Genomic DNA, 25,163 nt, shown 5'->3' on the forward strand with positions numbered 1-25,163 from the left:
TCGAATTGAGTCAAGTTGAGTTGGTTTGAGTCGAATTGAGTTGATTTGAGTCGGCTTGAGTCAAGTTGAGTTGGTTTGAGTCGAATTGAGTTGACTTGAGTCGGCTTGAGTCAAGTTGAGTTGGTTTGAGTCAAGTTGAGTTGACTTAAGTTGGTTTGAGTCAAGTTGAGATGGTTTGAGTCGAATTTAGTTGATTTGAGTCGGCTTGAGTCAAGTTGAGTTGGTTTGAGTCAAGTTGAATTAGTTTGAGTCGGCTTGAATTGACTTGAGTCGCATTGAGTTGACTTTAGTACACTTGAGTCAACTTCAATTGACTTGACTCCACTTCACTTGACTTGAGTCAACTTGACTTGCCCAGTTTAAAAGTTCACATACCAAAAATCTTCAATTAATCTACTCAAAAAATTCAGCAAAATTTCACTCAAGTCTCCAAAAAATTCCATATATTTACTTTCATTTTCATGCCTCAAAAATCAATTTTAAACTTGAAATTCTTTAATCAAAAGACACTCCTTTAACGTCCGTACTTCTCATTTTACCTCGCAGACAAATAAAGATGAAAAAGTATTTTATAAAGGGCAAAAGTAAGCGAGGGAGAGATAGAAACTGAAAGCTGTAAAGCAACAAGAATAAGAAGAAGTAAGAAAAGTCCTTCAACTGTATTTATTTAACGAACATTAACTTTTAGATTTCTATGCTCGAGATATTTTTATTTTATGGAGTTTAATTTTCACAAAAGCCGACGATGAGAATGAAAAAAATAATAAAAAAATGAAAAATACAAATATAAGAATTTTTGTTAAGGTATGAAATGAATGAGGTAACATAAAGTAGTTCTTTACGCATCATTCAGTCTGTAAAACAATAAGCGGAAAACAATCTGACTTCTTACCCGAAAAATGAGAAAAACCAGAATGAAAAAACAAGAAAAATTTCTTTATTTACACGATGATGCTGGGGAGGGGAAGTAAGAAGTAAGAAGTAAGTAAAAACATTATTAGAAGGCCAAAAAATAACAATTTTCTTACTCAACGGTACACACAAGTTTGTTCATTCCTGGGCCTAAGAAAAATAAACTCCTTTAGGTTGTTCTTGTACAAGCAACGAAATTTCCTTCATAAATTCATTCATCCTGCTTCAGATTCAATTCAATTCAAGAGAATAAATGTAAGTAAACAGTATGAATGAATCGAAATTGGAAATGAAGGAAGATTGAAAGTGAGTTATTTGGATTTAGGTTGAGATTAAGGCGCATTTTGACGGACAGATCATTTAAATATGGAACCATGAATACTTACAACCTTAGATTCAACTAAATTCTGAATCTTAGGCATATTCATCATTCATGCCATTCAAAAATCAAATTTTTGGGCAGACTTAGCTATTGATTAGTCTGAAAATGGAGTATTGAGTGTGCATCAGCCATTTAGTCATTCAGATTATCGCAGCTTTGACTGTTTTCAGCTATCGTACCATCCAATAATAGGACTTTCATCCAAACTGAACTGCTAATTCTTCTAAAAATCATATTTCAACTCAAAATTCATACCAGAATTCGAAGTCGACTCGGATTTTGTATCAAAAAGTTGATTCAAGTCTACTTGGTTCCCTCTAAAATTCAAGTCAGCTCCTAGCTCGATTTAAACCTCAAATACAAACTCCCACTCAATATCATATAACAGACAGTCAGACAACATTCTACTCCCATCCAACCACCAAAAAATTACCCCTCCAAATCTAAGCCCTCGACAGCAACAGCAATAAGAAAAAAACTTTATTCACATCACGCGTTTGTGTTTTTTTCCGAGGGATCATGAAGAAGTTATGGCATGGAATGTTATTTCCATAATGTATTTTTTTTAAACTTAATACGAATTCTCAAATGATACCGGATGATGTTCACTAGAATCATAATTAAATCCAACTTACATTTCGGCCCAGAATACTTGTACAATCCCCCCCTTGTATGATTACAATAAAGCACACTCACAGAAAAATGGTAAATAAAATATGTGATCTCTCAAAAATGAACGTATAGAAGTGGAAGAAATAGCTCGTAAGTATAAATAAACCACTAATATTCCATAAATGCCCGTGGATTATGCTATCCGGTTTATAGAATATGCTTGAGCATGTATTTGTGTCATGTTAAAGGAACAAAAAGTGCCTATACACACATTTGGCATAAGTGAGAGGATTATAGAATAAAAATAAGCCTTAAACATTCGATAAAGCACTTTAAAGATTTATCCAGTTTCGGAATTGAGAATAAATAAGAAGAGAAAAATCAATTTTGAATCGTATGCAATTGCTGTTCGTCAGGGGTGTAGGTAGGGGGGTTGGTTGTATGGATAGGAGCTTCATACTAGCTTAAGTAGTCAAAATAAATGCAAATTCCGGCACAAAGTCGGCGTGCTCTGGCTTGGTGCCTGATCTCAACCGAGTACAACCCCAGAACAGAGTCATGGCGGCCTGGAGCTGGATTTTTGATAAATTATCAAATTAATGCTATTCAAGACACTTTGGGTACCCCACCCCAGTCACCCTACCTCCACCACTGTCCCCATTATTTTATTGTGTTCCTTATTTTATATATTTTTAGTTTGCCTTGCTTCTTGTTTTATTTCCTATACATCTACACACATTCAACAATTTTTATTTTTTGTTCCTACGAGAGGATTGTTAAATGCTTGAGCATCGTCGTAGGAATAAGAAGACTTAAATGAATTCGTTCATAAATTTATTCCCGATAGCAAATTTTCTGCTTTTCTTTGGCTCTACAATTTTATTTTTATCTGTGAATGCAAGATACAGAAAAACAAGAAATTTAATTGTATTTTTGTTCTTCTTTTGTTCGCATATTTTTTTTGTTGCTGCTCCTTTATTTTGTTAGTAAATTTGATTACGATCATAATGAAATTTAGAAATTTATTCGATTTTATTGTTGAGGACAAAAAGAAAGTGGATAAGCAGGATTCTATTCAATATTTTGCTGTAACAAATTTTCATCAATTGTGTCTTTGGGATGTGACTGATTTATTTGTTGAATAGGGTTACGTACTGTAACCATGCTCCTTTGTAGAAATTAGGTTACATCAGAATGCTTTTTATCTGACTCTGTTGCTGGCTTTGTCACCTTCCAAGAAAGCACTTGGCTCATAAATGACTGAAAAATTGCTGAAAATTCGGTCACTGACCGACTCAACTACAGATTGAGTTCGGATTTCACCGAATATGGTTTGAAGCTAGGGTCGTGCTGACAAAGGTCTGGATTTTTAGCTAATTCAATGTCATGTTCTCTAGTTACTCACCAGAGTGTTTCCGGGAAGGGCTTGATATCAACCCCCCGTAAGCCTCTGGCTGTTCACCTTAATTATTTTGCATTAATTCCAAAACACGGAACTCAAGATAAATAATTAATTTAAATCGTATTAATTCCTACTAAATTCATATAACTTAAAAATACCCAAAATACATAATCCACAACCCAAACAAGCTCACAATCAACACAAATTCCACATTCATCAAGCAATTGTTTATTGTTTTCAAAGCCATTCAGGAATCCCACAAAAGCATTTTCACGCAAATTTTCCAGGTAACATCACTTACGGTTAAAACACTCTTGCCTTCTAACAGTAAAATACAGTAGCGGACAAAAAGATAGGGACACCATAATTATTGATGAGTTTTGTTACTTTTATCAACTAATCTTCACTAAATTTAGTGTTAGTTTATGTAGTTAAGTGTATTTATTGATTTTATGGCCAAAAAACTATAATTATTGGAACTTAACATAATTAATTTTTCGTTTAATTTTTTAGGGCTACGACAAAATGATAGGGACAAGGAATTAAAAATTATTTTCTCGGTTCTCTTATCAAGAAGAAGCTTAATTATTTTTGGATATGTATCTATGCTAGTTTAAGAGTTTTTTGAGGTATAGATTGTAAACATTCATTACTTCCTCCATGAAAAATTTGGCTTCAAAAGTTTGTAGGTTAAAATAGGGTTGATTCCTTGAAAACTCATAATAGGTTCACTTATCCTATAATCTAATAATTGTTAATAATAGTGCATGAAAAGACCTTTTAAATGATATATAACATGAAATACTTTATTTAAAGATAGGTTGATATTAAATAAGAAATTCACGATTTCCCTATCAATTTTTCAGGTATGGCATTACTTATCAGCTGCTGGTAGCAAATTTTCTGATTTTCTTTGGCTCAATTTTATTCTGTCTACTGGAACTGAGATTATTGTACTTAATTTGTATTCTACAAGTTATTGCAAACATTTTGATACATAATTTATATAGCATTGATCAATTTCCATCGGGAAATGTTCAGATCCATTTGTGATAATCTTCAAACCTCTAGTTTTCTATACAAAATATTCATTTTATTCATCGGCCTAAATTTCAAGACCTATAACTTTCCTGTAAGCTATTTGAAAAATACAAATCATGTATCAAAATGTTTGCAATAACTTGTAGAATACAAATTAAGTACAATAATCTCAGTTCCATCAACACAGTAATGCCATACCTGAAAATTTGATCAAGCAATTGTTTATTGTTTCTTTAAATAAAAGCCATTCAGGAATCCCACAAAATTAGATTATAGGATAAGTGAACCTATTATGAGTTTTCAAGGAATCAACCCTATTTTTCAAACTTTGAACGCAAATTTTCCATGGAGGTAATGAATGTTTACAACTATATCTAAAAAAACTCTTAAACTAGCATAGATACATATTCAAAAATAATTAAGCTTCTTCTTGATAAGAGAACCGAGAAAATAATTTTTAATTCCTTGTCCCTATCATTTTGTCGTAGCCCTAAAAAACGAAAAATTAATTATGTTAAGTTCCAATACTCATAAAATGATTAAATACACTTAACTACATAAACTAACACTAAATTTAGCCTACAAAAACCATCAGAAGTTAAAAAAACATGGTGTAAAATAAATTCAATAAAGCACTCGTACGAGAAACACAAAACTTTATTTTAATGCTTTCTCCAAAAAATTCTTGCTTTTTCGCATTCCCCTCTTCAAAAAAAATTTGAAAATGCCAAACTTTCTCCTTTGGACTTTATTATAATTTTTTTTTTTTGTTTTCTTAGCTCCTCGTTTGTGGGTTCTTGTGTTATAAATATAGCATGCAATAAAATTATTTTTTTTTTTTGAAAGTTTTTTTTATTAATTTTCTTGGAAGCTATGCCATAATGAATGTTTAAATAAATCTACTTAACTAATTCCAAACAGACCGCAAGGAATGAAGAAATATTTCTCATTTGAACAAAAGAATTTAACTCATTATTTATTCTCAAATGCTATGCTTTATCCTTTCACCTCACAGCTCACAGCGGAGACGGTTTGGGGGGACATGAATGAGGAAAAAAAAGAATTTGAATTTATTTCTGTGAGAAATTGTTGAGTAAGATTTAGATATGCTTTGAAAAATTGAGATTTTAGATAGATTTTTATTCATGAATAGTTGAAAGTTTTGTAAAGGAAAAGCTCTGCTTTTGAAGACATAGCGTCCAGAAGCTGGACTGTGCACAGCTGTATAAGGATAGACAGATGAGGAATCAGGAGAATTATTAGGAAATCTTTGATAACTCTCAATATTCTATAAATATTTCTAAAATGTCAACTCAATCAGCACACACGTAAATGCTGTCCACAAGGTTTCCAAGCTGCTTCAAAGTGACTTTTATCATTAATCCTAGATCATTGTGTTCAAATTCAGATAAGCAAACCATGTTCACAAGACCAACGCTACGTCGCCATATTCACAATAACCATGAGACCGTTACAGCTGATTTCGATCCATTTTTACGGCAATAAATGCGATTCACCTCAAAGTGCCGCTCGGGAATTATACTGACCAGTTGACTGCAGAATGGACCACATTCAGGTAGATTCCAATTTGAGTAGTATTTTCCCCATTCAACCAGATAAAAGGATATTAATTCAACTGCATTTAAGCCTATATGTAGATTTGAACCTTCTCTGGAAAATCCAAAAAACTTCCATAATCGTCCTCGACCAATACAAATTTCACAAGAATTGACCCAAATTTTTCAAGAAAATGCAATCTCAGACAAACAACAACATTAAAACCTTCAACCTTTTTGCTTGCAAATCGTGATATTTCAATTTTCCATTCAACATCATTGATAAATTTCAAATCAGCTTTGGATGATTCAGAATATCCAAAAAGAAGCCAAAAGAAAAATAAATCCATTGGATACCTTCCTTCATAAAAAGCTGTCATTTATGTTAAAAGAATTTCCTCGTAAACGTCCAAAATAATAATAAACCACCCCGAAGGGGATACAGAATATAAAAATAAAATTGAATCGAGACTTATCCACATCAACAAATATTTTTGATAAATATAATGATGATAAGCAAAATAGAACTTGGTTCTTCTTATCCAAAAAAAAGGTATTTCCGTTGCAGATAAAAAAAAATATGAGATTGAAAATTCATTAGATTCTATTGAATAAGGCATTTATGCTGAGCTTTATTTCCTTTCTATTGTGCATCACAGGATGTCATAAGAGATTTAAGTCTCGTCATTCAAGGGAAAAACTGCTTATTAGATGTGAAATAATTTCACAAAAGGATATATTCAAGGTATGGTAAACTATTATGTGGTTTGGAATTATATCTCAAGTTTGTAGGGATGGGGGTTGATCCACAGGCCCTTAGGTCTTCCCATATCCCCTGAATACGCCTCTGGATAATGTATGTCAGCCTATTAATGGCTATGTTCCTTAAATTCTACTGCACATCGATTAATCAGTGCTAAATGTCCAATTACAGCCATATAACTCACCCATTGTCATTTCTGTGTCAATTTTTAGGGCAGTTAACATGAAAATTGCCATTTGGACGCCGTATGACAGCCACTAGTCTGGTGTAATACTAGAAACAGCAAAAAAGCACTCGAATCTGACTGAACTTTCCCTGGAATCAAACCAAAGTCATTAGGATCAGTAAGACGACACGCTAACCACTACACCACTGCTTTGTTGCTTCTTTTACCGATCTGCTTCATAAGACACCAAAACTTCATCATCTCGTAATCTTATTTGCAATTAAACCATTTACCTATTTCATTGTCATCTAAGAACGTCCATCCCTAGCATCTAAAAGCTCAATAAAAAGCATCACTTGAAAACGAGATAATTGCACTGAGAAGGAAAAAGAAAACTAGAAAAAAAGAGATGAGAGGAGGAAAAAAAAACTGTTAAGCTTGTTAGTTTTGCAATTCAATTGAAAATGAAAAAAAAGGAAGCAAAATTTTCAGTTTCAATTTAATTAAATTAAATTCTTTCTCTTCTTCCCCTCCACATCTCTTTTTTTTCAATCAAACTTGAAAATGAGAAAATTTAATTATTTCAATGAGCATTAATTGATAGACATTTAAAAGAAGAGAGAGAGAAAAAAGTTCTGTTTAAGCTTTTTAGCTTCTCGAAATATTTAATTAGAAGTTTTGTGGAGGAAAATATTTCTTGTTTGCAGTAAATGGGATGCAATGATTGGATTGCAGCCGACTTTTAAGTGAAAGCATAGCGAACGTGAAAGTTTTAGAAGGAAAGTTGATTTTGAAAGGTAAGGAAGATTTAGTTGGATAAAGATCCAGTAACATCCAGAACTAATTATGTGAGATGTAATTGGATCTGTCGTGTCTAGACGGAGTAGAATCTGAGGTATCGAGTCATATATCGGCAAATCAGCCAGTGCGAAAGTAAGGTCTCTTTGACCGAGAGGTTAGGCAACAAACCAGAACTCTGTTTCACTCTATTCTGAGTACTTGGGTTCAATTCCTTCCAGAATCATTATATAGAGTGATATCTATATTGCAAGGATTCATGCAATGCTAACGATACTGCATGATCCAATAGAACATGCCATAATTAACGATACAAACAAACCCTTGAAGAGATCATCTTACCCAGATGAGCCAACTGGTGGAAAGTGACATTCTACAGAAGGGGCCATCGATGGGAGGTGACAATCTGCAGATAGTGAAGCAGCAAGTCTCAAAACCCAGCTTTTCCAACTCTGGGCTATATCATCAATAAAGATTGTCATGTCCTTCATTATCAGGTTTCACAATCACATGCCTTGCTATATCAGACACACTACAAATCAGATACCCAACTTAAAAGTCTAACATAAAATGACTAAATTTATTTTAAAAACATTTTTAAACCTTTTTAAAGTCAACCAACTTTATGGACTTTAACGACAAAGAAATTCATTCGTTTACAATTCCATGTACATGCAGTAAAAAGAATACATTCAATACCGAAAAAAAACACTTTAGTATCATTTCAATTAATGTCTCAATATGACAAGCATCATAAATGCAAGATAAACCCATTCATGTAGTTCTCATCATAAATGTGAGACATTTGATACACTTATACATTTATGAGCATGTAAACATTTTTCGAATATCAAAAATTGCATCATGGAAAATGTTGACCCCAAAGCTAGAAAATTCACATTTTGTGGGGGTGTATCCTCAAAAAAAAATTTCAATTACTTTTCATTTCTCTGCTTTTATTTTTCGTCTAGTAAATTGAAAAAAAGTTAAATAAATACGAGAAATGAGAAGAAACAACATAAAACAGAGATTTTTCATCATGTCACAATTTAAGAAATAAAAAGTAAATGTTGTGAGAAGTAACAGAGTACAGAGGGGTCATATTCATGAACGAAATCACACATACATGCTGACTATTTATTTGCAATTGTTTGTGTCTTTAGATAAATCTCCCCCAATATGAATTAGTGATATTATTGCTATTATTATTCTTCACATCCTGTCCAACTGCATGAAATACTCACACTCAACTATCACTTTCAAAAAGAAAATTTGAGGATTTGTGAAATAAATGCTATCAATTTGTCACTATGGACTTTTGGATTTGTTTGCTTTATCTTAAAATAAGGAATCTAGTTCGTCTTTTCAATTTCATCAAAGACTGAACATGCTATCGATTTATGAATGGATTTTTTATCCCCATATGTTGGAAATTTAAAGTTGAAATTCTTATCATGCTGACAGGCATTTGATGCAATATTGTGAAGGATATAAAGTCATAAAAAATGAGCTAGAGTAGTCTTTCGAGGGAGAATTTTGAAATATTTTGGATTTAAAGGAAAAATGTGATTTTCGGAATTTTATTCGAACAAACCTTGGCACCGAGGGGGTTCCTTCTAGGGAGTTGATAGGATTTTTCAAGGAAACTGTCATCAAATTCTCTTCTATAATGTCAAATGATGCAAAATTTTAAAATACAAATTCAATTAAAGTCGTTTTTTGTAAGAATTGTAGAAATGTGCTATTTTCTTCAGCTCTACACAAGCTCTATATTATTGTCAGTTGCCTAGACTTCCTAGTATCGGTCTCGAGACTTATTGTAACCTTGACTTCGAAGAATTTTCTTCCTGAGTGGATAACACAAGGATAACGTGACATAATGTTATAGTTACTGACTAAATCTTCAGTCGACTAATGAAGTTTTGTCCGTAATGTTTCAATACATCAAAGGTTGGTAACCTGTGTACTGCGGCATTCATTCCATTTGAAGCTTACCATCAAGACATTCCGTGAAAAACTAAAGGTTGCTCATCACTGAAGAAGACATTATGTTAAGTTGTCCACTCGGGCTTGTAGTCTCGATGTCGATCCTGTTCTCAGTCCCAGCTTCGGTCCGGGTCTCGATCTCGGTCTCAATTCCGGCCTCAATCCCGGTCTCGATTCCGGTCTCGTCCTCGGTTTGTGTCTCGAAAATTCATCCAAACTGAAACTTCGAGAAACTCAAACAACCAATTCTTCAAAGTCCCCTCAGTAAAAACGCATAATAATAATGCCACCTACCATTATATCCATAAAGACACCAGTAGACAAAAGAAACAAGCCATAAAGAATAAGAAAAACAGGAAAAATTAATCTCTTTAAATGTTTTCATCATAGTTTTGTAATCATTTTTCCATTTTCATACCATTGCCGTTATCTGCGATGGTTTTTCTTGATGTTCTGTTGTTTGATGAAGACAAAGGACACCCCCCTAAAAAAATACAAAGTGAATGAAATTCTTTCAGTCGTAAGTTTCGTTACAAATAAGTGGATACAATGAGATATGAACACAAACAATGGAAAATGAAGGCAAAAGGGAGATCAAAGGCGGTTTTTTGTTTCTTTCCTTTTTTCTGTTTTGCTTCAAGTTTTTTTTGCCTTTATTAGTAAATCTGAGCTGTGCAAAAAAAGAAGAAAAAAAATCCATTTTGAAAATTAAAGTAGAAATTTCCTTTTGTATGGAAAATAAATACAAAAGATTAAAAGTCAGAGAGGGTCTAACTCACATTAATGTGCTAGTGTATGAAATTTATGAGTGAATTTACTTGAATAATTTTCTAAATTGAAATGAATTTTCTTCTTATTATTTTAAACGTGAAGTCTTGAGTGTTATGAGCTTGAGTTTATGGTTTGTTGATGGTGGTTGAATGTGAAGGGGGATTTTAGGGGTAGAGGTGGTATTTTATGTTGAGGTAAAATGTCAATTGTAGTCAAATGTAATCCGAATTCTTAGGAAATTCAGATTTAAAGAGTAGATTTTTAATGTAGATGCAGCCCTGTTTTTAGCAATTTTTTTGTTTCTTGCGACAAAACTGAATGGTAAGCCATATCAAAAACCACACACGACATACGGTTGCATGTTGCCAACGACTGATAAACGTTTAATGAGAAGACCCAACGGCTACACCACCATCAATAGCTAACAGGCTAGTAGCAACGACTTAGCCTGAAGAAGAATATAAGGGCTCTTGGAAGGTCTTTTGGGTACGCCCCTGGATGGTAGAATATTTTGAAGCTAAATGAAACAAATTTGACAAGATTTAAAAACCCTCTGGAAGAAAAGCTGATTCATTACATTAGAAAATTCTGCTGCAAATCTGATTCTAATCAAACCAAGGCTCAGACACTCATATGAGTCAATTTTATGATGATTGTAATGATCATGATTGAATCATGATTGTGAATTTACAGTCTGAACCGTCTGAACCGTCTGAACCGTCTGAACCGTCTGAACCGTCTGAACCATCTGAACCGTCTGAACCGTCTGAACCGTCTGAACTGTCTATACCATCTGAACCGTCTGAATCATCTGAACCATCTGAATCGTCTGAACCGTCTGAACCTCCTAAACCGTCTGAACTGTCTATACCATCTGAACCGTCTGAATCATCTGAACCAGTTTAGAGTGTCAGAACCTTGCCTCAAACCTTTCAATTTCAATTCCACAAAAATTTAATGAAATGCTTTCATCAATTGCCATACAAAAAAGAGAAAGAAAACTCCAAAAAACCTTTTTTTCTTCTTTAAAAATCTACATTTAAAGTATCTCTATACAATGAACTTTACTATAGTACGTTGTTTGAAAACAAAGCAATGAAATGGAATGATAAAGGCAAGAATATACAAATGCTTGCGAAAAAAAGATGAAAATATTGTAAACATGTACAATACACACATATTGATTTTAGAAGAAGAATCAAATTTCAATTACTGGAATTGATAGCACAGAAAGGGAACACATGCATGGAGGTCGACTTGTCAAGGCAATAGAGACAAAAAGAAGGAAAATAAAGCAGTGGGTGGTAAGGATTGAATTTCAAAAAAAAAACTGAATTAACTGGAGCGGAAATAACAGCATATCGATTACTGACATCAATCGAACGCTTAAAAAATTGTCTTCTTGTATATTGATAGATTCTTGATTTCTCGTTTATTTGAATATCCATACGAGTTATATTTGTGACTCATTTTAATGATGTTTACATCTCTATTCAACCCCTTATTTTTCCATCCTTATTGAAATTGATATTTACAAATAAAAAAATATTAAAAATAAAATTGATAAACAAGAATTTATATATTGACAAAAAAATTGATAATAATGCCTACAACAAACAGCACCCAATTATAATTAATTCCTTTACTAATTGTTTGAATTTTACAAAAATATCAAATTTTTAGGAAGGTCACATCAATTTATAAACAATAAAATTTAATACTTTTAGGAATTAATTAAGATGTCCTTTTGTAGATGCCTAGTTCATGTCAGACCTTTTGATCAATGGATTATTAGGCACTTGAGTTTGATGGTTAGTTATGTTCCCTAACAGGCAAAGAGAATGCTTTCATGGTTCAGAAAGACCACTTCGGTTCCTAACCAAAAGCGGTATCTTCGTCTGTTAGGAGTACAAGGAGATAAATATGAAATTTAGTCAAAAACTTGTTTCCTTTAATCAGTGATCGTTGACTGTTAAGTCCTTTTCATCCAGTTGCAGTCTATAGATTGCCCGAATAGCAAAAATCTGTCACATATTTACTCATGACCGTTCAGTTCAATTGTGATCCATGGTCTCCCTCAGGTGGCACCTAAAGCTGTAAAAATCTATTAACCGATCTATAATCTGGCCCTAGACTGACGTGACATTGACTTATTGTCGAAATTTGGGTCGATACTGAAGTCATATCAGTTTATTGTCGGATTTAGATCGATTAACCGATTTATGCTATTCGGATTGAATTATTCTACCAGAATTTTATAAAACTCTTCTAAAACCTTAAAGCTGATAAAGAAGAAGCAAACCAAGGGTGTTTAGGCATAAGTCTATAAAATCAACATCAAATTGTTCATACCATCTATTTGTTTACCTTTCTAAAAACCCCAAAATTCCTAACAAAAGATCATTAAAGTCTTAACTTTAAAGAAGCTCAGCATCAACATTTCAAAATATTTTCCATCCTCAATAAATAGTCATGTCCTACATATCATGCACCCAAAAATTTCTCAAAGCTTACTAGAACAAAATATTTTTTAACCTCAATAACTATGTACATTATCATTTTCAACATAAAAATCAAAAAGTTATGCACACATGTGGCTCACATGTTGAATGGTCCTTTTTGAGAAAAAAAAAATTCCATGCGTACCCAAAATAATGTGTATGGAATGAGAGTTTCAGTTACACAAAATCGTATTAGCAAAAGATTTCAAGTTTCATGTTCCCCATCGCATCCCTTTGCGGCTTTCTCTTTCTGGGTAGATTCTCATAAGACCTTGGCAATGAACAGATAAAGGAAAAAACTTTCTATCAAGTCACAGAAATGTGACAAATTTCATTGTGTAATAGAGGATATAAAAGCATAAAGATTAAAAAGTATTTCTTTGTAAAGGCAAAACTTTCGTCAGAAAAAATAATAAAAAGTTTTTGCTTTTTTTTTTGGCGAATTTTCAGCACAGACACGACTAAGAAAAATTATTATTCCTCCTTTTCAATGCAAAAAAGTCAACCCTTTTTTTTGCTATTTTTCATCCTTTAAAATTGGATTTTCTTTTGGATCATAACAAAAGATGTCTACAGGGATTCATTTGACAAATGTGTCATTCACATTTTGAATTTTATGTGGATGTGCATATGGTACAAAACCAAAAATGAGAATTATGACATCCGTAATGATGAATATTTAAGAATTATTACATCAGATGGAATAGAACTGCCACAATTACGGTTTCCAAAACTTTTAAACCTTCCCATGGAATCAACATTTGATGCTTTTTTTAGTCAAAAAAATGAACATATTTCTCTTCACTGCCTTTATAATGAAAAACTTTTTACTTTTAACCATCTTAAAATTTATTTTTTCGTCTTCTTCTCTCATTTGCTACTTTGTACTTTGACTCGACTTTACAGAAAGTCTCTTAGTAGGGGGTTTTGATGCTCTGCCGAAAAAATCTGTAAAGATAAAGGCTTTCTATTGGATTAAAGAAGTTGGAAACGCATTTAAAGTGAGTTTTAGAGGAGTAATGTGAAGACATCGAGGATGAGTCAAACATCGAAGGGCAGAAGGCGTATAAATAGCAAAAAATCCACCCCCAGGCCAGTGTGATTCTGGGTTTTGACTAGATTCTATGAAATCTGGCTTTAATTTAGACTCAAGTGGATTTAGGACATGAATTACAACCATTTCCACGCTGTGGGCTCTTGACTCCAATGAACTCACCCTTCTTCATGGTTATTACTCTGTATCCTATATAATGAATCATTCTGACCACTCTGCATACTTGAGGTCTCGTAAACAGCTTCACATAAATTTAAACCTAGAGGTTCGTCAAAATTGCAGTTCTGCGGATGTTAAACACAGAAAATGCATGCCGGCGTTATTGCCCGAACCTTAGCTTCCATATCAGTTCCCACACTCAATCATCATATCTAGAACCTGTCAAATCAACCCAAACCTTCTCATTAACATTTCATACCCTCTTAATTACAAAAACCACCAATAAACAACCCTGAGATCCCTTCCAAGTCAACCAATAATTCACAATTCCATTTCTCAGATTCAAAGTCATTTCGATTTTCCACATATGGAAACAAATCACAACAAGACAGACAATTTAAACCGCATAATAGCTCAACCCTCATCACATAAACGAAAAATTCGCTAAAAAGGAACAAAATGAAAGGCAGCAGCAAAAAAATTCCAATTATGTTTCATCTTTTTGCCTACAAAAAATTCTTTTTTTTAGCAAACATACAACATAACATATTTTCTTATGCTTACATAGGTCTGACATCCTCATCCCCTACCTATCTTCTCATCATCAACTTGTTTATTCATGTGGATTAAGCGAATTTTCTTGTCAGACAATTTTAAAGGAAATAAGAAAGTAAAAAAAGAAAACTTTTCATGCGATCTCATCATATTGCAATTTTTGGTATGAAAAGGAGTGGATAAGATGCAATCAGTAATAATATTTTTTTTTTTTTGTGGATGTATGTTGCAGACATGTTCATATGTACCTTGTTAAAATTGAATAATAGTCTTTCTATCGCTTCTTATGCAATGTAATTGAGAAGTTTTTAGATCGGAAGTAATGAGAATAACATAAAGTTTTACATTGGAACTTTTTTTATACTTAGTTATCAGAATGGATTGCATCATTAAAATTAATGAAAAACTATTTTTTGAGAAGTTAAACTGAAAAGAAAATTTTCTGTCTATTCATAGGTGCCTTGCTTAAAAGATGTTCAACAGACTTTCCGGAACTTTAATGAGGCTCAGTCTTTTGAGGAGATTATGATTCTGGGGAGATGTGGATTGGAATTTGTTAGAAGAAATTGTTTGAATTTTGTTAACTATTTTCTTGAACATTTTGGTATCATGCATCACTATTCCTGGAAAGTATATGTAAAAATGATTGAAAATCAGACTCTCGACCGACTAGAGACTGGCCTGATGTCGGATTTCATGTTTGAATCAGGTTTGCAACCAGAATCACGTGGGAGTGAGGCCGTCTTTAAGTCTGACTTTGAAGATGCCAAAATATGATATAGAAGTCCAAAGAACAAATGGAATGAAGCTACTGACAGAGACTGTGTTGCTTTTTGTATAGGAAATTGAAGTGATGTATCCTAGGATCAGATTCAGGCGACATCTGAAAGAGAATTCATAGATCACAACTGATCTGTATGGTCAGCAAAGTAAGTCAGTCTATAAGATATGTAAATGACTTTTTCCATGGACGGATGTGTCATCATTATATTCACGAACTTCACTCATCATGCAATTTGCTTAGTTATGAATCCACGCATGATTAACATGACATTTTTACTCTATTCCACCTACATATTTCCATCACAACCATTTTCCATACTTACCTTCATCCAACGCATTTGAAAAACCTTTTTTTGACTGCAAAAACATAATTTGATTTATTGCTCAACTGCTGCATAAAAACATATATTTTTTTTCCATCATGAGCGTGAGTGACACACTCAACAAATAAATTTCAATAAATCTTCAAATACCTTTAATCATAGTAGCGAAAAAAAATTCCATTTAAGCTTCAATAAAGATGCATTGCTCGATAAAAAATGTTTATAAAAATTACTAAGCTATTTATTGAAGCATAATTGATAAATAAATATATTTGAGATTATAAGGGGAAAAAGGGGGAAAATGCTCAATTGACGGTCCTGTAATGTGGAAAATCAAAGAAAATATAAAAAAATTCTTGTATGAAAATTAAATTACGATTGAATAAACAGAACATTTGAGAAAAATGGTGGAAATTGGACAGGATATGGTCGATGAGGAAGCGCATTTTTGGTTAGGTTGATGAGTTTTCATAATGTAAACGGAGAAGGAACACCGAACAGCCAAAAATCTAGCTCTTGGTCATTGTTTCTTTGGATTCAGGCCAGATTCGATGAAGTATGGCCTCAGGCCTAAGGTAAGTCGGCCTGGAGTCAGAATTTCGGCCTTTTCTCGACCGTGTGTATTCCGGGAGACATGTTGCAAGTCAACCTTAAATTAGTACCCATCAAACCCTTGTCTGCTCCAAATTTCAATATTCAGACTACGACAGACTAGATCCAAACTAAAATTCAGACAACCAGACCAAAAAGCACCCTAAATTCGAATACAGTCACCCCAAAAATCCAGCTTAAAAACACATTCTCATTTTTTTTTGCAAAAAAAATTCTTCCCCAAATAAAGAAATAAATTTCCTCAATCTACACATTTTGGATGTAAAAACAGTAGCTTGAAACGACCAATGGAAGTAAAATCGAAAAAAGGTAGAAATCGATTTGTAAATCTGTCAATAAAACAAAATAGAACATAGGTAAACATGCAGTCTTTCTTATTGTAGCTGGTCAATTTTTAAGCTACTTGATACTCGAAAAAATAAAATGGCAATTAGAGTTCAAAAAGTGTAGAAAAAGTTGAGCATCGTTAGAGATTAACATGAAGGATGTTATTGAGTATTGGAAATAAATCGAATAGAATTGAAGATGAAAGAGATTTTGTAAGATTGATTATCGGATATGCTTTGGAGTTTACAGACAGAATGACTGCTTAAGTGATGTTTGGATTTGAATTGGAATTTAATCAATAATTTGGTCAGAAGAAGGATCAATTGAGTGTTTAGAAAGTTTTAAGGAATTAATTTGAAAGGAAACTTTGAAAAACCCGAACAGCACAACGTGCTTGGTCACTATTACGTCGTCGTATTAACAGTAAGACTGTCGGTTTGCCGCATTGTGCCATAATGTCCAAACAATCCATAAATGACCAAAACAGAATACAAAATCCACAATATTCATCGAAAATTCTGAAAAGTAACACAACATCCGAGTCCTAGTCACAGTCATCATCACATAATCCCCAAAATCCTCACTTCTTTTTCATCAATCTCCCCCAATTTTTCCCTACAATTTATTTTTAATTAATTGCATAATTTCTAGTGCTTCCGGATTTTTTTTTTTTTTTGTCTACCATATTTGAAGCATCGTTAGTTCATCTCTTTATGCCACAAATAATTTTTTCAGCTCAGAAAACAAAAATTTAATTAAAAAAATGGGAATTCATATTTTTAGCATTACAATGCATCTTTTGTTCTATCGGGGAAAAAAATCCGTCTTTTGTGAAAGGAATTATTAATAATATAAAAAAAATGTTGTTGCTTAATGATATTTGGGATATGTTAGCGCATTTTTGGGGGACTACATAGTTTGGCCAATGTCTTAGTAAAGTAAAATGCCCGAGTAATACAAATCGGTTAATCGATAATAAATCCGGACTGTCAAGACTCTGACATGTTTATCAAATTTGATTTAAATCCTGCACCATGCCAGTAACATGACGACCTGGTGTCGAATTTTCTATCGATTAACCGACTTGTTTGGAAAAGTTTCAGTCAGATTGGCCGACAATAGCAAGGGAAAATTGCTGGTCATCGATAGAGTCACTTGACATAACAATTAATCCGTGCAGCCATCGAAGAAAGCAACCTAATTAAGGAAAATTGAACAAAAATAATTTAAATCAACAAATTCATCATTTCCATTTAGACAAAATTAAGCCTTAACCTCAATTTCCTACCAAAAATTGCCTCAAATGAATATAATAATTTATGCAGCTTTAAGAATCTGGAATACTTATGCTTCTCTTTTTAATTTTCATTCATGAAATCTGAAACCATAAAAAAATATTCTTTTGATCTGATTTTCATATTAAAACAATAAGTCTTTATGAAATTATGCACTGCTTTAAATGTTTTGGAACTCAAATGAGCAAATTAAGATTTTTTCTATTTTTAAGCTTTGGAAGATTTGTCTAGATTGTCTCTTTTGATGATGCAAGATCGAGAATTTAATTTTCAAGAACTTTGATTAATTTTAGGCTTTGTCCAAAACTGCAGTTTTGAAGGATTGGGCCCTGGCTCAAACAAACTTTAAGATTTAGCCAAAAACTGCAGTCCTGCAAATTGCAGACTGCAGACTTTCAGTTCTTGATCGATTCCTAATTAATTTGCATTTTCTGGAATCTTTTCTGATTGTTTAAGCTAGAAGCACTTTGTTAATTCATTGCTGTATAAACTTTATCATTCAACATTGACCCATTTCAATTCCACTCAATTAATAAGAATATTGAAAAAATCTGTTGCATTTTTTTTCATCTTATCTCTTAATTATTTCCATTTTGATTGGATTTTTTTTTATATCCATCTTCTTCATCATTTTCCTCTATTAGAAAATGAAAAGTGGGAAAGAAATTATGAAGAAAAAAAAATTGTAGATTTAAAAAAATAAAAAGAAATTTAAAGAATTAAATCCATTTTCTCGTTATTCATTTTCTCATTTCACATCAACTTATTCCAACAATTTTTCATCATAAATGAATCTAAAAGATGAAAAATGAGGAAGTGGTGAAAGAAATGTGAGATTTTAAATGAATGTGACGCATTTTATGAGCTGGACAGCTAAGATATGACTAGAGTAGATAAAGTTTCAACTGAATACTGTTGAATTTGGATCCAAAATGCAAAACACAAGCTACATTTATAAATGAAAAGCTGGATTGGTTATATTCTTATCTTCCACGCTGAGTTGGCCATACAGATCAATTGTGATCAATGCTCTTGACCAGTTTTTACTCTTTAGAGCAGTGATGGGCAGCCTTATAATTCTTCCGGCACACCTTGATGGTCAGACTTGACTGGAAGCTAATATGGCATTTCCAAAATGTTTTGAAAAACACTAGTGTATCGTGACACACAGTTTGGCGTCCTTACTCTAAAGGTATTCGAGAGAGCTTGCTTGCCTTAAATTTACTGGATGAGCATGCTTGTGAGCGTTGCTATCAGCTTACTCTGATATTGACAGGATTTTTTTGCCTGCTAGGGTAAATCACTGTTCCAAATCCACTTCTCAATGGACATAATTACAAGTTTTAACTAATAGTTTATCAATTCCTCAAAAAACTAGCTAAGGATGTGTAAAAGAATATTGTTCAGGATGTAGTTTGCTTCTTCTTTCATCCTTCTTTGCCCTTCAACCACTTTATCCGCAAATGAAAGTTCATAATAATGAATATTAAAAAAAAAATGTTTTGAGATGAAGAGACGAGAAGCAGCTAGAAAAAAAAACTGTCAGAAGAATTTCTACAGCTCTTCAAAAACCATTCATTTTAATTTTCATCTTAAGCTCATTCGCATAATGCAGAAATTATAAAATTAAAACAGTTTCTAAAGTGATGAAGAAGAATTTAAAAATTACTATGCATAAAACTCATCTCAAGAACATCTTGCCGCAAAGAATTTGAGTACTTTTCACGGATAATGAAAAAAAATTTCTGTTCCTTCTTCTGATAAAATTGTTCTCGAAGTTATTTAAATAAATTTTCATGAAAAATTGATGATTTTATCAAATGGAGCTGGATATGTCTGAGTGAATTTTTAAGATAATTTTTTTTAATGGTGGAAATTGAATTAAATTTTAAGTATTTTTTTAATTTTTGACATGAAGATGCTATGTGGTAGTCAAGGGGTTCTTTTAATTATGAAATATTGAATTTTAGATTTTAGAAAATTGAAAAAAATTTTAAAAATAATTTTGAACCAAAAAAACCAATCGAAATTTTTCCAACAAAATGTTAACCCGAAAAAATCAGATAATCGATCAGAAATTCAGCTTAGTGTGATTCTAACCCTAACAACCATACTCACTATGAGCGCGCTCATGAGTATGATCAATTGATATAATTGAGTATTTTCAATGTTTTAAGGACTTGTCTGTTCGTGTGACTTGATGCTGAATCCAGTTTAAACTCGTCCTTTCAAAGTTATGTTGACCTGGTGTGGGATTACAGATCGATTAATCGTTTACCTTAAAAAAATATAAAAGTGAAATTGCCAGCATTTTAATTCAAATATGTTCAAAAATACCATGAATAGCTTCATAGCTTACCTTGAGCTTACCTCGTCACTCTAGTTCATCATCTTTCAAAACAGATGCAGCTTAGTTAAATATTTACACTGAGATCTGAAAATATTCCAATATATAGCTATCTACAAGCTATCTCATATATAGATCTTCAATTAAGTCATGAATAATTTTATAAATTTTCAAGAGTTTTTAAGTTTTTGTTTTGGTTTTGCATTTTCAACATTTTTAATGTTGAATGTTTATAGTTCCATAAGGACAGCAGAGATCAATCAAAAAATTGAAAGTGATAAAATTTTATTAAATAAATTTAAACGTTTAAATGAAAATAATTCAAATTTCTATAAAATTGAGAAATTTGTCCCAAATCCAGTGAGTTACGAGAACAAACTAGCTGATCATTTATTCAATGAAGTTCGTGTCCTCTGTTGGGTTTTCACACATCCTGAAAATCACAAGAAGAAAGTGCCACATGTGAGAAATACCTGGGGTAAAAAATGCAACAAATTACTGTTCATGAGCATTGAAGCAGATACAGATAATCCAGACATAATAGCAATTCCCGTTCCAAATGGAAGGTCACATCTATGGAACAAGACACGATTAGCCATGAAATATGTTTATGAAAATCATTTTAATGACGCTGATTGGTTTATGAGAGCTGATGATGACAAGTGAGTCTAATTTGAATATTTTTTTATTGAGTTTTATTTGAATGTCAATTACATTGTGATATGATTTGATGGCCATTTAGACAGGCTGCATAATAAATGTAGTAATGGACGTCATAATTAGATTTATAATTTTATTTCCGAAAATGAAACCTCAAAACCAGCTTTTTGTTTTATGCGATCTTGTGTCCTGTTGAAATATGATTCAAGTGCTGTTGTCGCTTCCGATTCATCCAATGTTGGAAATATTTCGTTGATTTTTGTGATCAGCTATTGGATGATGAAATTGATAAAATTTAGTATATTTTATAGGAATTGCCATATTTCAAATAATTACCTGATTAAACATTGATGTGACGATTAATGAGTTTCCACGTTCAAAGTATAGCAAGTAGCTGTTCAGCAGTTCCAGATAAAGTTGAATTTGAACATCAGAGCCTAAACATTGTGATGCAATTCGAGTAGCTTTCTTAAGGCATTCAAGTGTCCTTTTCTCATCTCTGATCACTTCATTGTTATTCTTACCACTCCAGAATAAGCTTGCGCATTTAAGGACACTTCGGCATTGATCAGTCTTTTTTAATAATTTTGATGCTGCCAATGCACAATTTGTTCTCAATGGCTCAGCATTATCATCACTGAAGCACGTCATTCTCTCAGCAGTTGCGATTATCTCGGTTATTGCTGGAAATTTTTTGTTTGTGTCTGTAATGTCCTCTTCATAAATTAAGAATGCTTGTGTCATGAAATCATATGCAACAGCTTCATAATTAGTAAATTGAATCTCTCCACACAATATTGCAGCTTGTAAGTTCAACTTTAAAGCAAGTTCTGGCAGTTCTTCTTGAGCAATTAGTTTTATTGTTGAGGAACAGAATTTAATGACTTCCAGGCACTTTTTATTCCAATTTTCATCATTTCTTTTGTACTTTTTAACAAGTTGAAGTCCCAAAAAGACGACAGTCTGCATAGTGATTGTGATTCTTTCTTTTTGACCAAATTTGAAGTGCTTTATGGCCACTTGTAGAATTTTAAACTGCATATCAAGATCATCAGACTTAAGCTGATGAATTAAGCATGCAACCATTTCTTGATGCTGTGAAAAAACTTCAAATGGAATTCCTTCATCTGGTTCATCATCCTGATCTTTAAGTAATGGCGAAAGCATCTCAAGTAGGACATTAACATCCTCATCCGTGGATATGATCGATTCGTTCTTCAAAATATTCTTAATCATGTGCAGGGACAGTTCATCCCGATATCCAAAATCTAATTTTGGAATCAATTTAGCGAAGTTCTTGATCTTTAAAATCACCAAAATGTCGTTATAGAAGTCAACGCATTTCCATAACAGCTTATACAATTCCTCATTGACCTGCCTCGAATAGATCCCAAAATTATCCAAAAGTCGATTTGTTGTCTCCAAAGCTTTATCAACACAGTCAATCTTATCAGGATGAACATTTTGAGCGAAATAAATGAGAGCAATTTGCAGACCAACTCTATCTTCAAATGACATTTCAGTCCGTACTCTAACAATATTCGCTATTTGATGACTAAAAACATCAAATAGATGAATTTTAATTGGAACTGCCCAATCTGCTCGCAATTTCTCATAACGTTGATGATATGCAGCCAGTCGATTAATTAATGAAATTAAAATTGCTTTGACATTCACTTCTGATTGTAATCGAGTGCATGATTGTAGGAACGAATCTAAAGTTTGTAAATGAAATTCATCTGGAAAGACTTGAATGATGCAATCCATTAAATATTCTTGTGCAATTGCATCCCGACAGCTGATAACTTGCTCTAAAATTCTCGGTAATATTATTCGCTGGTACATTTCCATGTTCACTGAATCGAGTTGAGATAACCGTAGAAGATTGGTGCCAACGAGAATTTTCAATTCTTCGCGCTCTTGCTCACGTAATGATCGTTCACTTGAATGTCCGGCGTGCTGCATGCGTACCCACAATTTATTCATTTCGGCGAAATTTGTTAATATGAAGTCAACGGAGTCGTTGACATTTCCACATCCATCTTCATCATCAATGTCGTTGTTGGGTGGTGTGTCAGGTAAAATTTTACGTAATGTGAGTAAATAATTGCGTAGGAACAAGCCACGTAATGGATCTTGAACTCCACGACACATTTCAACTAAATCCTGCATGATGGCTTTCTTTAATGATGGATCATTCCTGATGTAAACTAGTCCGACAGTTATGAGCAAGTAAAGACGTGGAATTATGTGTCCAGGACGTTGCATGAGTTGATACAAGTTTTCAGACTGTCCAATTTTGTAGAATTCATTATAAAGGTAATTTTCTAAAAATTGAAGTTCTTCAGTTACAGCCATGTACAGTTCATAGTAACTTTTTGGTAATAGAAAGCTTGTTTTTAGTTCTGCTAGGAAATTACTCGCACATTTTAATCCTTCCTTGAATTCTCCTCTATTTAAATGTCTCTTCATCAGTCTTGACTGATTTCTGACGACGGAGAGTGATTCACGAAGGAATATGTCATTTTCTGCTTGTTCTGAGTGTGAATAGTGATGTAGTAGTTCCTTTAATTGAAAGATTAAGAATAATTGTTTTAAATAATGTGATTTTTAACATCCTGAACATTTAAAAAGCAATCAATACTAACCTCAGAATTGGACCTTAAATTGAGCATCTTTTTAGCTCCTGCTGATGTTGTTGAACTTCTCAAATACATTTTGTTGAATGTTTTAGCTATTTCTAATGAAGTCTACTGAATTTTTGTGTTTAATGGAAAAAAGTTTCTTTCGGAATATGCTGTGATTCTACCTGAGCTCACTTTCGAAACTTTATCCGTTTGTTTTTGTTTATAATCCAAAGTTTACTAAGCTAGTCTGAGGTTTATCTGTCAATAAGCTTTAACCAAGCGACACATCAAGATAATGGCGTTGAAAAAGAATTCGTCTAGACACTGATGATGTGTGGCTCGGGTTTGGAGAATGGCAAATAGCAATTATATCAACCTCACCTCCATCCTCCGCTTCCTGCCTCTCACTCCTATCCCCGCTTTACTCTCACTCCTCTACAGACATCCTCGCTCGATAACCCCATCCCAAAACTCAACATTTTATCAAATTTTTCCCCTTAATTTCAGTTTTATCCTAATGGAGAATCTCCGCTATAAACTCTATCAATATAATCCACATACCTCAATATACATCGGTCATCGATTTGCTGTTGATTATGCAGACACTCGTGAAGGTTACATGGCTGGAGGTGGACATATATTTTCAAAGAAAGCACTTAAGAAATTTGTAACTGTAATTTCAAGAAATAGTTCCATTTGTAACATCGAAGATGGCGAAGCTGATGATCTTTTGGTCGGAGCATGTTTGAAAAGTCACGCAATTTTTATCGACGCCAGAGACACAAAGAATCAAAAACAAATTTTTCCAGTTGGAATAGAAGAGCATTTAAATAAGCCTGAAAAAGTTGATTTAAATTATTGGTATTGGCGGAATCTATGGAGAAATGTGTCACAAGGTGGACTTGAGTGCTGCTCTGATGTCTACATTGGATGTCATTATGTGAGTCCAGTAGAGATGTATGCATTACAATACTTGATATATGATGTTCATCCGTTTGGGTTGAGTAAGAATCTTACAGAACAATTGCCTAGAAAATTGAGGTTTGATGAAATTGTGAATGCATCGGATGCTGACAGTTATTCACCGAATTATAAAAGACATGAACATGTTCATTACTTTGATGATGATGAGAGATACTGACTGGATACTAATGAAATTGAACTCTAATATTTTATCAAAAATTTAACTTTATTTTGTAATTCAAGTAGGTATAAAGGTATAAAAGTTGTTAACAAAATTGTCATAATTAGCAACAAGTCATAATCCCTAACAGACAAAGAGACCGCTTTTAGGTACCAAAGTGGACTTCATAAATCTAAAATCATACTCTTTGCCTTTTAAGGAATCATATCAAATTAGTCTCAAAGGTAAATCAAGTAAAAAAGTAAATAAATGCAAACAATCCACCTTCCAAAATCAGCTTTGTCCAAATGGCTTTATAATTTCAATCGAGGCTTAGATTCTTAATTCTTTAAGCATATTTTATCACCCGAAAATGATTGTACTAAAATTTGACCAAAAGCCTTAAAA

At 32.9% G+C, this 25,163-nt stretch overlaps 1 protein-coding gene and 1 pseudogene across 1 annotated transcript; one reads left to right on the top strand and one right to left on the bottom strand.

Moving 5' to 3' along the window:
* Positions 1 to 20,480: 20,480 nt before the first annotated feature.
* LOC139095078 (glycoprotein-N-acetylgalactosamine 3-beta-galactosyltransferase 1-like) lies at positions 20,481 to 24,773 on the top strand. Its single transcript, XM_070646325.1, has 2 exons — positions 20,481 to 21,007; positions 24,140 to 24,773. Exons 1-2 carry the CDS (start codon positions 20,496 to 20,498, stop codon positions 24,771 to 24,773), a joined length of 1,146 nt encoding a protein of 381 aa, XP_070502426.1. The 5' UTR covers positions 20,481 to 20,495.
* LOC139095042 (vacuolar protein sorting-associated protein 35 pseudogene) lies at positions 21,085 to 23,722 on the bottom strand (annotated as a pseudogene).
* Positions 24,774 to 25,163: the final 390 nt, after the last annotated feature.

Source organism: Chironomus tepperi, unplaced genomic scaffold (genome assembly GCF_022539635.2).
Source record: "Chironomus tepperi strain 1889 unplaced genomic scaffold, CSIRO-AGI_Ctep_v1 contig_359, whole genome shotgun sequence".
In the NCBI taxonomy this organism is placed as follows: domain Eukaryota; kingdom Metazoa; phylum Arthropoda; class Insecta; order Diptera; family Chironomidae; genus Chironomus; species Chironomus tepperi.

Bases quoted from the DNA above. Each gene is read 5' to 3' on its own strand.
- LOC139095078 (XM_070646325.1), top strand. From the start codon at position 20,496: ATGAATAATTTTATAAATTTTCAAGAGTTTTTAAGTTTTTGTTTTGGT. The intron at 21,008-24,139 runs GTGAGTCTAATT...CCTTAATTTCAG, and splicing joins ATGAGAGCTGATGATGACAA to TTTTATCCTAATGGAGAATC.